This window comes from Perca flavescens, chromosome 2, assembly GCF_004354835.1.
Source record: "Perca flavescens isolate YP-PL-M2 chromosome 2, PFLA_1.0, whole genome shotgun sequence".
Taxonomy (NCBI): Eukaryota; Metazoa; Chordata; class Actinopteri; order Perciformes; family Percidae; genus Perca; species Perca flavescens.
In genome coordinates, this window is record NC_041332.1 from 11,788,616 (window position 1) to 11,803,144 (window position 14,529).

General features: G+C 38.4%; 1 protein-coding gene across 1 annotated transcript; it reads right to left on the minus strand.

The window, feature by feature from the left end:
- Nucleotides 1–7,013: 7,013 nt before the first annotated feature.
- Nucleotides 7,014–11,528, minus strand: LOC114566540 (basement membrane-specific heparan sulfate proteoglycan core protein). Its single transcript, XM_028595078.1, has 5 exons — nucleotides 11,169–11,528; nucleotides 10,488–10,760; nucleotides 9,655–9,987; nucleotides 8,414–8,665; nucleotides 7,014–7,728 (listed from the first exon to the last, which is right to left on the minus strand). The coding sequence occupies exons 1-5, from the start codon at nucleotides 11,239–11,241 to the stop codon at nucleotides 7,547–7,549; spliced, it is 1,113 nt and encodes a 370-aa protein (XP_028450879.1). The 5' UTR covers nucleotides 11,242–11,528; the 3' UTR covers nucleotides 7,014–7,546.
- Between the last annotated feature and the right edge of the window lie 3,001 nt (nucleotides 11,529–14,529).

Genomic DNA, 14,529 nt, shown 5'->3' on the forward strand with positions numbered 1-14,529 from the left:
ATGACATACTCATCATGACACTGATAAACTCAAACGGATTCAGCCTGAAAGCCAGCCCCGTGACCAATTGAACTATAAATGTATAGTGAAATTGGTATAGCCTATGTATACCAATGTATAGCCTACACATAACACATATATATATATATATATAGGTATAGGCCACACAGTTTAGGTAGGCCCTCTTTTTTTGGTTAAGGAATGTTAGTGGTCCGGAAGCAGACTTCTCTTATCTCCTTCCTGAAAGCCCTCTCCCTTAAAAGTCATGCTCGGAAATCTGCTTTCAAACCCACAGATTGCAGAACTATTGGGAACCTCTACCCTCTCCTCCACATACACATCTCCGCTTCATACTCCAGATTTTTCCTCATTTTTACACACACACACACACACACACACACACATGGTTATTTCTAGTCTGTTTATATGCTACATGTTTTCTGCCCCCCTCCCCCACTACTTGTAACCAGAGGAAGGCAGGACTCCATATCAGAGAAGCACTTGGTGTTAGAATAAAAACAGATCGAGTCACACAACTTGAACAGAAGGCAATCATGGAACTGGGGGTATACAGCATGTCAGTGACAAACCCTTACCAGGACCACTTTCTAACTAACCACTCTTTATTAAGGGTCAATTAATCATTTACTTAGGATTTTTAGGTCAGTTATAAGCTAGTAACAGCTAATGACGTTATTTCCCAAAATGTTGAACTGTTCCTCCACAGTCGGAGCACTAATTTCTAACAGTCCCACAATGTTAAAAAAAAAACAACAAAAAACACATTAGTGCACAAACACATAAATGGAGCCATAGCTCCAACGATTTAAAAAACAAACAATAACATGTGACTTTACTTCATATGGTAAATGATCTCCGATCTGAATAAAGTGGCAGACTGTACCTCAGCTGTTTATCAGGTTCAACAGGCAGTTGCTATACAAAACTCAATGATTAACCTCAAAGTCTGTTGTTTTTCATAACTCTTTAACCTTATAAGCATGTCTCTGCATGTTCTTTAAGAACATGTTCTTTGGATAAAGGGTGTGTTCCAGTTAACAGTAATGACATAGTTGGTGCAGCAGGAGACGGCCTGCAATAAACAGTTTGACACTATCATATAAACAGAGACAGGGTGAACCAGGACCTGGCTGTATATGCTTAACTCTGTTATCACCTCCAGATTCATGTGAATTACCACTCTCTGTTTAACGTCAGTGCTAAATTTACTCAATGAAACATTTGTTCTTATCTTTACATATTTCATAGATTGGCAGAGTAGCCTTTACGTTTAATCTTTATTGAAATTAAAGTAACAGCTTCGATGTAATTGACTTTCAATTTAGGCCTCAGGTCAAAATAAGTATTTATAGATGTCTTTAGATATAAATTAAACTCAGAAATAAGTAATGGACTTGAGCTTTATGTCCACACCACGCCATTCCCCTTTTGTGAAATGTACTGTTTTTATTCTACGTATTTTTAGAATAAGTTTTCCAGTTTTGTAAGGCAAGGCAAGTCAAAGCAATTCAAAGTGCTTTACATAAAACATTAAAGAGCAGTTAGAAGACAATTAAAAACAATTTAAAAACATTAATAAACAAATTAAAAACATTAAAAGACAAGAATAAAATTGATAGTGCAGTATAAGAATAAAAGTTACAGTGCAGTATAAGAAATTAAAGTTAATAAAATAGATTATTTAAAGAAAAGCAACATCAAAAAGATAGGTCTTTAGCTTAGATTTAAAAGAACTGAGAGTTGCAGCGGACCTACAGGTTTCTGGGAGTTTGTTCCAAAGATGTGGAGCATAAAAACTTCCCCCTGTTTAGTCCTGACTCTGGGGACAACAAGTAGACCTGTCCCAGATGACCTGAGAGGTCTGGGTGGGTCATAATGTAGTAGCAGATCAGAAATGTATTTTGGCCCTAAACCATTTAGTGATTTATAAACCAGTAAAATTATTTTGAAATCCATTCTTTGAGGCACAGTAAAGTGAAGTGAAACACAGAAGTAAATGTAGATCAGCTGAGGTTTATTAAGAGGAACTTGACCTTGGGTTACTTTTAAGTCCTAAAGGGGGGGGATTTCATGAGGGTTACTAAACTTCACTTGTTGATTTAAAGACGCTGAAACGTCATCAGAATAAATAGAGCTATGCACATGGAGCAAGAGTGTGCTATACATTTTTTTTAATTTCAAGTCCACCTCACTACAACCCTTGGTGTGCGTTATTTTTCTGTATTACTAAACTTCCCCCGTCTGAACTGGACAGAGAAGCATCATGATCTTCAGACGAACCAACCTCAGACGCCTGTTGTCATCCACTGAGGTCATGTTTAGTCAGAAGTGTTGTATCATCTACAACTCTTTCACACAATCCAGATGATGAAATTTAAAGGGGAATATACATTATTGTCTCACGGCTCAAGTATCAGCGTCACTAAGGGGGGGGAGGGGAGTGGGGATGTGTTAAAGGAGGGCAGAGAGGCAGACATTGTGATATTATATATATAAAATAATATATATAAAACACGTAGAGAGATTTAAATATCTAGGGGTAACTCTAGATTCAACACTTAGTTCTAAAGGTCATGTTAAAAATTTGTGTAACAAACTGAAATTCAATTTAGTAAATTTGAGATACTTAAGAAACTCTCTCACCACTGAAGCATCTAGTACATACTTAAATGCAAGGATCACCCCCCCCCCCACCACACACACACACTTTTTATACTGCATTACATCCTGGTCTCAGGCATGTAAAACAGTCATAAAACCCTTGGAATCTTTGTATAAAAACTGCCTCAAGATTCATGACAAAAAAAAGTCATTATCATCATTGCCATATACTTGTCAAATATGATCTACTTAGTTTTGATAATTTAATAAAACACTCAAATGTGTCTTTGTTACATAGAATCATATACAGTGCTACTGCTCCCCCTCTGAAAAAATTTGTAACACTCTGCTCCGAAATAACATAGCCAACAACTCGAAGCGTTACAAGGGGGGGGGGGGTGTAGCATCCCACAACGTAAAACCCAATTTGGGAGTTCCTCTTTCTCTCTCAACAAAGAGTTGGTTGTTGAGTAAACAAGTTTGCTCACATCTATAAGATACTGTATTTATGTGTGTGTGTGTGTGTGTGTGTGTGTGTGTGTGTGTGTGTGTGTGTGTGTGTGTGTGTGTGTGTGAATGTGTGTGTCTGTGTGTGTGTATCCTTGTATGAATGAATATCTGGAGTTGCATGTACTCTAATGTGCCTAAGCTGCTGCTGAACTCTTTCAGTGTGTGTGCTGGGAGGGGGGAGAAAGAGAGAGTGAGTGGGTTGATGGCGCCCCTGTTTTTACTAAACTGTTTGTTCTTAATTACTATGCACATCATGTCATTTATATATAGTTTTGTGATATTTCTATTTAAAATTGTAAATAGTTTTTTAAATTTGTCATACCTGCCCAGGGACTAAAGGTGGAAATTAGCAAATTGTTGCTATAACCTGGCCCAAGACATATTCTCTTGTTTAACAAGTTTAATGTTTATTTGTGCATTGTCCCTGTTTCAAATAAATCAATATCCATTCCATTCCATATTACTGGGATAAATAAACAAGTATTGAAATGAGTTGAATTGTGAGGTATCATACTCCTCACTTGTCCATGGCACATTGTTCTCTTCAATCCTTTGCGTTGTCTACATTGTGGATTTGCACTCACGTTTACATTTGATCGTACATTTGGTCTGTAAGTATGACATGCAGGTACATTTTTTACATAATATATTATTTTAATCTTTGAAGCTTTCCTAATTCTCATTTTTCACACAAAAAGTATTCCACACTCTTTGAACCCTTGACTTACAACATAGCGTATTAATCCCTGTGACTTTCTCTTGGTGTCAGCAGGGGCGATTCTAGGATCAGAGCTCTAGGGGGGCTCAGCCCCTAAAGAGAATGTGACACGGATACAGTGCCTTGCAAAAGTGCTGAAGCTGTAATTGTTTACTAACAGACATGTTCGCAAACTCTCACTTGAAGCACTAAAATTGATAAAAAGAATTAAAAAATGAGATGAAATTTAGGGGGGCTTGAACCCCACTAAAAAGGGTCTAAAATCGCCACTGTGTTGTGCAGACAGCTGGAACACACTGGCCATTCATACGGGACGCATACACGTTGGTCACAAAGCAATCCGTGTGTTGCAGTGTGTGTGTGTGTGTGTGTGTGTGTGTGTGTGTGTGTGTCCCCCATGTCTCACTGTGAGAAGTCAAGACAAGACAGCCAAAATCACCATGACCCTGAAAGGGTTTTATTTTGAATGTGTTTTATTTTTGTAAAGTATCATGCTGCACTGTGTTCGTCCTATGTGATTACCTGCTTGGCTTGACACACGCTTGCATCTCGTGCAAGAAACAGAGGAGACTCCGAAACAAAGACGGGCGGCGAAATAAAACTAGCTGCGCTACGCAGCGCTGCAACGCTAACGTGCCAGGTGTGTTTTGGCTGTTAACAGTTCTACAGAACTGGACAGGTAAGAGGGGTGAGGTCTGTGCTGGTAACAACCTGCCCATCACATGTTGCTCAGTGCTCTCATATCACAACATAACATACTTCTTTATAAACATCAGTAAAAAATGACCCCACCCCTAACCCCACCCATTGATAACTTTAGGTATGATTATGGACTGTCACACTTTTTACAAAAACGTAATTGGGCGTCACCCATCAGGAAGTCTGAATAAAGATGTCGTTAACCGGTTAGAGCAGCCACATCACAGGCTTGAATAAAACATTTTATTATTGAGGGTCATTATGGAAGGCAAACTCAATGTAGAAAGATGGGGCAGGCCAGTAGCGCCGCAGCAAAAGCTGCCTGTGTGGAAAAAGAGGGCTCAAAGGGCGCTTACTTCTAGTTGATAATAAGCCCTACATGCTATGAATCATACCGTATGTGAATTAAACTGTGGTACAAGAGCAAAATCCTGTTTGTTATTTTTGGGGGAAGGGAACAGTTCAACTTTTCAATTAAAGGAAATGCTTGAAGAGTTGTGTGACTGCACACTATGCTTTGATTCTAATCTTGACTCTAGTGTTGAACTTCATTAAACTTTCGTTCCTTTCAACGGTTGAAGTACATGAACATGAAAATGAAAATAGTGTATTGGACTGAGTAAAACTTAAATATAATGTATTACATCATTATAAAATGATGCTTAAAACAAATTACACGTAATATTATTTATGTAGTTCACTGGAATTTTTTTTTTGCAAAAGTTCCTTCCCAATATGAAGGTTTAAATGTTGTTTCAAAGCCTTCTCCACATTGCAAGGAATATAATTGTAGTAGAAAAACTCTTGAGTACTTTATTATACTGGACCTCAATACATTCGGAGTAACGACCCAAATACATCTGTTGCATGCAAGTATCAAAAAGTGTCAGATATGTTGGATGCTTTGACAGAGTTTGAAGATTTTTCACTTATTCTTTGATCAGATATTCCCTGACTTAAATTAGGAGACCTGTCTAAGTTTAAACTGTATTTATTCAAGCAAAGTTATTCATTTAACACAATTAGCAGTTTGAGAAAAGGTTCGAAACATGTTCACATACCCCAAAGAGAAAAAAAGAAGTCAAATTTAAGTAAAGCAAACACAACTACTGCTAGTTAGTATCAGCCTGTAAACTACTCACTATGTTTGAGTTTTTAAACAATATAAAGAGGTTGCTAAAAACCTTAAATTCTCAGGGAAATATATACAGGACATGACCTTAGTGTCCTAGGCGGAAGTTACAGCCTTGTCAATGGATTTGACAGAGGTAGAAAGGCAGAAATTATCATTTTTAAAATTGCTTATTTTGCAGATTATAGCCTAACATAATTTAGCGGTAAAATAACAGTATTACATTGTGAAAAGTGCTTTGCATCACAACAGGCTGCCTTCTTCTTAAGATGGAACATTATAGTATAGGAATTATAAAGTAGCAAGAAATTAATATTGAGAACAGTATAGTTGCTTTTCAGTGATTCACTAAATGATCATAACCCTGGATCATTTCTGTTCCAATATACGGTTTGTATAGGAAGAAGATTTGGTAACACTTTACTTGAGGGTATCTACATAAGAGTGACATGACACTGTCATGAACACATGAACCCTAATCCTAAACTCTAACCCTAACTTGTCATGACAAAAACCGAATGACACTTAATGACGCAATGAAGCAATATGTCATAAACGTTTATGACTTGTTTATAATGTTTATGACACATTCATGACAGTGTCATGTCACTCTTGTGAAGATACCTTCAAGTAAAGTGTAACCGAAGATTCTTGTATGTCCCTTCAAAGGGTCAACACATTGCATTGTATTTTCCCTGTTGCATATATGCTCAGCAAAGCCTGATTCAATTGTCCATTTGCCTGTGATTTTTTTCGTGACCAGCTGTAGTTTGTGTTTAGTGTTGCCTGTTGTTTATACGGCTAACTTTAAAAAAAATAAAAATAATAACACGGGCAACCACTGGAGCAAAAAAAGTCCCTCAAAACGGCGTTCTAAAAACTAGGACTGTTCCTAGTTCTTCTTTCTTGCGGTGCAGACACAATAAAAGACGGGTTCCCCTGCTCCGAAAACGCCAATACATTAAAAGAATGTCGCAACATACCATACACACAATTACGGCAACAACATAACATTTATTGGTACTTTTTGAATCAGTGTTTTTTAGCCATGCTAGCTGCGTTGCTCAAGGAATGTCGGTTGGCTGGTCACCACTTTGGTCCAGACTGAACATCTCAACAACTATTAGATAAATTGCCATGAAATTTGGTACAGAAATTCACAATCCCCAGAAGATTAATCCTGAACAACTTTGGTAATTCTCTGACTTTTCTACTGGCGAGTAAATTATCTTAACATCAGCTGATAAATTGGCAAAAAAATGGTAAGACATTGAAGTCCCCTTCAAAATGTAATGTAATAAGATCCGGTCAAGGAACTAATGACACACCAGCTCAGCTGCACTTTGTGTTTATTGCAAATTAGCAAATGTTATCATACTAACATCCTAAACTAAGATAGTAAACATGGTAAACATAGCTACTACTAAACATGTACTACTTAGCATTGTCATTGTGAGCATGTTAGCTTAGTGATGTTAGCATTTACAAGTGCATTTGCAAGTATGGCCTCACAGTGCTGCTAACATGGCTGTAGACTTACTGTTTTTTTTCATTGTCAATTAAATTGATCCACTCTAACTCTATTTTTTACAGTATGTTCCGTGTGTGCATTTTCAGAAAGGCAAACACTGCTCATTTACAAGCTAATGCACTCTAAAGGTTAACACTGAGTATTACACATTGTAAGCGTTCTCACACAACGGGCTGCCTTCTCAATGTATTTAGAGAACTGATATTGGCATCAAATGTGAGCTATGTAGGACATGGATAAAATACCTTTTATTGTCTTATTATATTGTTCAGTGGCAACGATATGACCTGCTATTGCTCTAGAAACAAACCGTTTATGTTCTCTAGGAATGAACTCAAACCAGAGCAGAGAATAAAAGCACAAAACACATGGACCTGTGAAGCAGTATGCTACTGGTGCTGCAGTTCGGTACAGTTGTTGTCTGTGTGGTTGTTGTCTGTGTGGTTGTTGTCTGTGTGGTTGTTGTGGTTGAAGTGGTAGTTGTTGGCGGCAGTCTGGTTGAGGTTGACTTTAAACCTATGGACAAATAGACAGTTGACTTGTGATTCTATCAATCAAAATTTTTTATTAAACACTTTATTAGTGACAGTGGATAGATAGGAAAGGGGGAGAGATATGGGGGATGACACGCAGCAAAGGGCAACAGGTCAGATTCGAACCTGCGCCGCTGCAAAGGACTCAGCCTACATGGGGCGCACGCTCTTACTGGGTGAGCTAGAGGCCGCCCCTTTCAATCAACATTTTTGAATGTAGGGCTGACATTAGCTATGTTTTCTTCTTGTGTAAATCTTTCGTACCGTTTCACCTGGTAAATAGACTGGCACTGTTAAATGAATGAGTAACAAATGGTTAGCTGACCATTTGTTACTCATTCATTTAACAGTAGTCTGTTTACCAGTAACTAAACATTAAGGCTTGAATCACAGTCAGTCAGTAACTAATCATTAATTAACCATTCGTTACTCATTCATTCCTCAGTAATTACCTACATTTTGTCAGATTTGGGGCTCTATGGCTGCTCCATAACGCTAACAAGATAGATTATAGGACTATGCAAATACCAAGTCTGGCACATACTATAGGCCAACACACAACTCCTGCTGTCAGGGCATTTTTAAAAACTAATTTGTAGTTGAGTGCAAACAGAGCCGAATCAGAGCTTTAGGTAAAAAAAGAAAGAAAAATTTAAGTTTGAACTCACCTTGGACATGCACGTTAAACATCACAGTGACAGTCCCCACATCGTTGCTGACAGAACAGTTGTACTGCCCTTCATCCTTAGAAGTTACAGATTCGATAGAGAGAGCGCTGCCAGCGGGGAGAGAAGAGAGTAACGGGAGCGTCCAGTTGTACGATGGGCTGGGGTTTCCCACGGCCGAGCAGTTCAGTTGTACAGGATCTCCTTCTGTTACATTGATCGGAACGAGATACGACCCCTCTAGCTGAGGTTTATCTGCGGGTTGACAGAGAAAAATACAAGTCCACAAACAGTTAAGTAAACAGATGGTTGTCAAAGAATAGTTTGACAAATTTTGAAATTCCCTTTAAAGGCATACGAAAAAGGCAGGCGAACTTTTCCCTCTTCGGTTGTCTCATTGGAACTACAGCTCGCGCGGCTGTAGTTCCAATGAGACAACCTGTAGGGGGACCGAAGAGCGAAAAGTTACATAGTATGCCTTTAATTCACCTGCTCCATGAGCATGTTCAAAAAACACTGTATTTTTGTTGTACTGCACATTGCTCCAGCTCATTTTTCACCCTGTGTTTTGAGCTCTCTGTTTTAGCTACAGAGTGAGGCATCTCACCTCTGTTCCATCTTTGTTGGGAGTCACAAATGCGCAGTAGCTAGGTAAGGACTACTAGCCAGTCAGAAGCAGAGTATGAGGGCGTGCCACGCTAGCAGCTAGGCGAGCATTATAACGTGTGTTACAAAGTGACGCACGTTTGTCTCTGAAGTAAAGGCTGGACTACAATAGAGCTGTTTGGAGCAGTTTGTGAACAGTGTTTTCTGTTGGAGATGGTAAGTCCCTTTGGGGTGGAATTTGGGCTTTTCACTTTCTAAACCTATAGGTCTAAAAAAAAAAAATATATATATATATATATATATATATATATATATATATATAACAACACAATGAAGGAAAGGGAAAAGCCAAAAAGCATAATATGAACACTTTACGCTAACCGGCTGCTGGATGTCTTCTCATATAAGGTTAACTTGAGTGAATGAGCGCATTTCCCTAAATGTTTAAATACGGTATTCAATTAATATGGTTATACATTGTAAAAGAGAACAACAGGATGACCAAAGATCAACAGTTTGCTACTAATTTAGTCATTTGTTGTTTGTTTAGTTCTTTTTCGCATGACAGCAAGATTCTGGTTGGCTCAATCACTGCAAGATTAAGGAGTGTAGTTTTTTTTTCCTCTCGTCAGACTCACAGTACACAGTGGCAGTGATGTTTTCTGACGTCACCACTGGAGGGAGCTGTGGACCATCAGGTCCCAGTTCTAGCTTTGCTTCACACCAGAACTGGCCTCCATCATCTTCTTTACTGGGTGTGATGTTTAAAGAGAAGATCTCAGTCACTGGTTTCTTCTCTGTGTTGTTGTTGGACTGAGGTTGACCCAGCGCTGTCTGTCCTCTGTAGAAAGTCACAACGAGGTTTTCAACAGGAGCAACGTGCTGTACTGTACACTGCAGAGTGTACTGATGACCCTCAAACATCGGCCCAGTGTGATTAACAAAGCTGATGGACACTCTGTCTGGAGGCTCTGTGGAGACAAACAGAGAGACATGCAGGAACACATTAACCCTCGTGTTGTCTTCCCGTCGACCGTGCAACTTTTGTTTTTTTCTGGGTCAAATTTGTTTTTTCCCGAACATTTTGGTTGTCTTTTTCAACACTTTTGCCGCTTTTCCTGATGTCTTTGTCAATTTTTCCGTCCGTTCTGAAGCTTTTCCGATGTTTTTGCGCTTTATTTTTTTGTGGGGCTTTTCCATGTTATTTAAGCTTTTTCCAACATTTTTGTCACTTTTTTCAACATTCTTTTATAATTTTTTGTATTTGTATTTTACTTTTGAAGAACGTTGTATGGAACCCTTCCGGTTATTTATGGTTTTGACAATTTTGTTGAACGAAATACAAATTTTGACCGGAGGACAACATGAAGGTTAAGTAACAACAGGAAAGAATATAAACTACCTACATGTACCCATTAGCTTTATTACTCATTAAATTATGACTAATAACAGTTCTTTTGTGTTTACTTACGGTACACAGTTACATTCAGGGTGCTACAACACTGGTAACCAGCATTGCTATAATAGCAAATGGGAGATATGTGCCATTCAGTCAGTCTGTCAACCGTCCATAAAATTGTGGTTCCGTTTTTTGTTAAGTTTCCAACAGGGGTCTCCACATTAGAAATGTTTTTGTTGTCGAGGCAAGCATGCTGACATAGAGAGCAGCTGGCAGAGGTTGGGTCACCATACTTCACTACCAGACTGGTTGGAGTGAACTCAGGTTTATCTGTACAGCTGGGATCTGTAACACAGACAATCAATTAGACAATATTGCTTTTAAACAGCTCGTTGTGGAATTAACAATCAGATACACTTTAAAAGCACTTAGAAATCTGTCCTTCCGTCCAAAAACATTTCCAACATTCTAATATGATAAAAAAATCAGCTGGTTAACATGGTTATATTGAGTTTAATTGTAACGATAAAGTGTTTATCATTTTGAACATGTATACACCCTGAGTGCTACCAAAATGAGGATGAATACCTCTATACATTGGCTTGTGTCGTGTCATGTCTTTGATGAGGAAAATGCTTCCACCTGCTTCTTTGTTATTGAATATATGAATATTGAGGTCTCTGATGTTAACTCTTTATTTGCCAATCACTTAATGCAGTTTTGTTTTTTAAGGGGAAATACAAATTCACTTACCACAACTGGACACATGGAAGCTGCGCAGAAAACCCATCAAAGAAACAACCAGAAGAATGAAATGGAAAAACATTATTCCCAGTTATTTCTTTGTACAACAAGTAACAAAAACCGTCGCCCAAAGGTGGTCAGGAATTAAATGAGTCCACTCCGTTTAATGGTTTTCTATTGAATGCTGGCAGCGCAGCCTGTTTTCACATCACACATCCTCTCTACGTTTTTTCACAGATATCCTTTCAGTCTTGAAAGTGAAAGTGTGGTAGCCTACAGCCCTATTTAAATTTGGGTTACAGACCCTTAAAGCCAGTGGTGGAATGTACTGTACTTAAAAACCTGAGAACCAAGGAAAATTTTGTTTTTCCTAATCAGATTGTTTTGTGATTCCATACCTGTTTAAGGTTAAAAAAACATCTTACAATTTAAATTTTTTTATTTTTATTTATTTAAAGTATGTCCACTGTAGTGGACAACAGGATCATTTGAGTACGAAAAAAGACAAATTTGGTAGATGTGGAGTCATTATTTACATGAAGATAGTCCTGATGTCCACTATAATTGACATTCATAAAATGGCAAATTTTTCAAAAGATACATAATGTAGTTTCTATCAGAACTCAATATATGATTCCTAACACCTTAATGAACAAGAAAATATATGATTATCATAGTAACAAAACCATAGACAAATAATATTTGACTCATCTTTTATCTTTCCATAAAATGTGCTTGTTCCTATGCTGTCCATTTTGGATTGAAAGATAGAGGCGGTTCCCGGCCTCCCAGCCAATCAAATAACACATCACTGAAAAGCCCAGGATGTCCTCTGTACAGTACAGCAGGAATTAAGAGACTTGCACAAAAGATTCCAAGGAGAGGAATGAAACTCTGAAGAGAAAGACCACACATTTTTCACGTATCTGTACTTTACCTAAGTAGAATCAATAGTGCATAGTTTTGACTTTTCATTCTTACATTTTGCAGCAATTATCTAAGATATCTACTCCACTACATTTCTATAACGTTGCGTTACATTTTCGGATCCGTCCCCCCCCAAAACGTCTTCCTGACCGTCACACGTTTGCAGTCCGCCGGGAAGCCTTCAGCAGCGGCTCCTGCACCGCCACGCCAACACCAGGCGCGTACCGCTCCCGGTGCCACCGCTGCTCCCGTTACTCTACTGCTCCCGTTACTCTGCTTGGTCATATGTGAAGTATCCGTTCACACAGGGTTAATATATAATTAATATAACCCGTATATTTATCTTAAAAACACTCCCGGTCCTCCTCAGCTGTGAAGCCACGTACTTGTTGTCCAAGCCCGTGTGTTCTCGCTAGATAAATGTGTGCAGCATTCACTGTCCCGTGGGAAATAATGCAAAGTCGATCTTGATGCAGATCACCCTGATAGATAACCAGAACTGTAAGGCAGAATGTAAACTGGGCCCCAGATGGTAAGCACAATTACATTAACCTAAAACTAACTTAATTAAAATGTTTTTTTTTTAATTATTATTAGAATATAGACATTAAGAGAATAAATTGTTATGCAAGTAGGCCTGCTTTTACTTTTAATACTACTAAGGTACATTTAAAGTAGCCTAGGCCTACTTTTTACTTTTACTTAAGTATGGTTGTCATTGTGGTACTTCTAGTTTTACTAAAGTAAATATATCTCTGGTTATTTGTACTTTTACATAAGTACTGAGATTCAGTACATCCTCCACCACTGCTTAAAGCCAAAGGTTTTATTGTACCTGTATTTGGATAAACCTTCAGTGCTATTAATCTAAGGAAGTGCTTATAGAAGCAAGCCTATAGATTGACTTGCCATTCTGGGTAATTGCGCTAGTTTAGGACTATCACAGAACCACGTTATCACACAGACATATTGATATATGCGCATAACATCGGCAGGCCTATGTGCTCTACACACAAGGAACAAAGTTTGGTATTTCAAAGTAGAGGAAGTATTTTGCGCATATATCATGTGGAAACAGCTTGGAGTGCAGAGCTTTAAGCCAACATTATTCCTAACTTTCCGGTGATCTTTATCGCTCAGTTTCCTGAGAGCCCTCCCATGAATACTGGGCAAGGCACTCTACAATTCTCTTATCCTTCACCAGTGCTCGTAACGACTGCATAATATATATATATATATATATATATATATATATATATATATATATATATATATACACATATATACATATATATTGTACTGTGCAAAAGTTTTAGGCAGGTGTGAAAAAAACGCTGTTAACTAAGAATGCTTTCAAAAATATATATGATTTTTTATTTTTATCAATTTACAAAATGCAAAGTGAGCAACCAAAAAAACATCTAAATCACATCAATATTTGGCATTACTACCCTTTGCCTTCAAACCAGCATCAATTCTTATAGGTACACTTGGAAAAAGTCAGGGAACGAGCCAAGGAAACTTAGTGCAGCAGATGAAAAACACATCAAGCTTATTTCCCTTCGAAATTGGAAGATGTCCAGCAGTGCCCTCAGCTCAGAACTGGCAGAAACCAGTGGGACCCAGGTACACCCATCTACTGTCCGGAGAAGTAAGTAAGTAAGTAAGTAAACTTTATTTATATAGCACCTTTCACAGACAAGAAGGGTCACAAAGTGCTTTACAGAAGAAACAAATTAAAGAAACAACAAATAAAATACAAAACAAAGCCATATTGCTAACTAAATGAAAAAAAGATGTGTCTTTAGGTGTTTCCTAAAAGTTTCAACAGAGTCCAAGGCTCTGGAACTCTCTCCCTTTAGCCCTGAAAGCCTTGGACTTCTGTGGTGACTTGGAGCCACCACAGAAAATGCACGATCACCTCTTGTTTTAAAACGTGTTCTGGGAACAGTTAAAAGGTCTTGACTTGAAGACCTCAGAGAGCGACCAGAAGTGTGTGCGTGCGATAGATCCTGGATGTAAGAGGGAGCCTGGCCAGAAGTGGTCTCCATGGAAGAGTTGCAGCCAAAAAGCCATACCTCAGACATTGAAACAAGGCCAAGCGACTCAACTAGGCACGAAAACATAGGAACTGGGGTGCAGAAAAATGCTCTGGACTGATGAGTCAAAATATTAAATATTTGGCTGTAGCAGAAGGCAGGTCGTTTGGCTGTGAAGCGGTACAATAATGAGTGTCGGCAGGCAACAGTGAAGCATGGTGGAGGTTCCTTGCAAGTTTGGGGCTGCATTTCTGCAAATGGAGTTGAAGATTTGGTCAAGATTAATGGTGTCTTCAATGCTGAGATATACAGGCAGATACTTATGCATCATGCAATACCATCAGGGAGGAGTAGGATTGGCCCCAAATTTATTCTGCAGCAGGACAACGACCCCAAACATACAG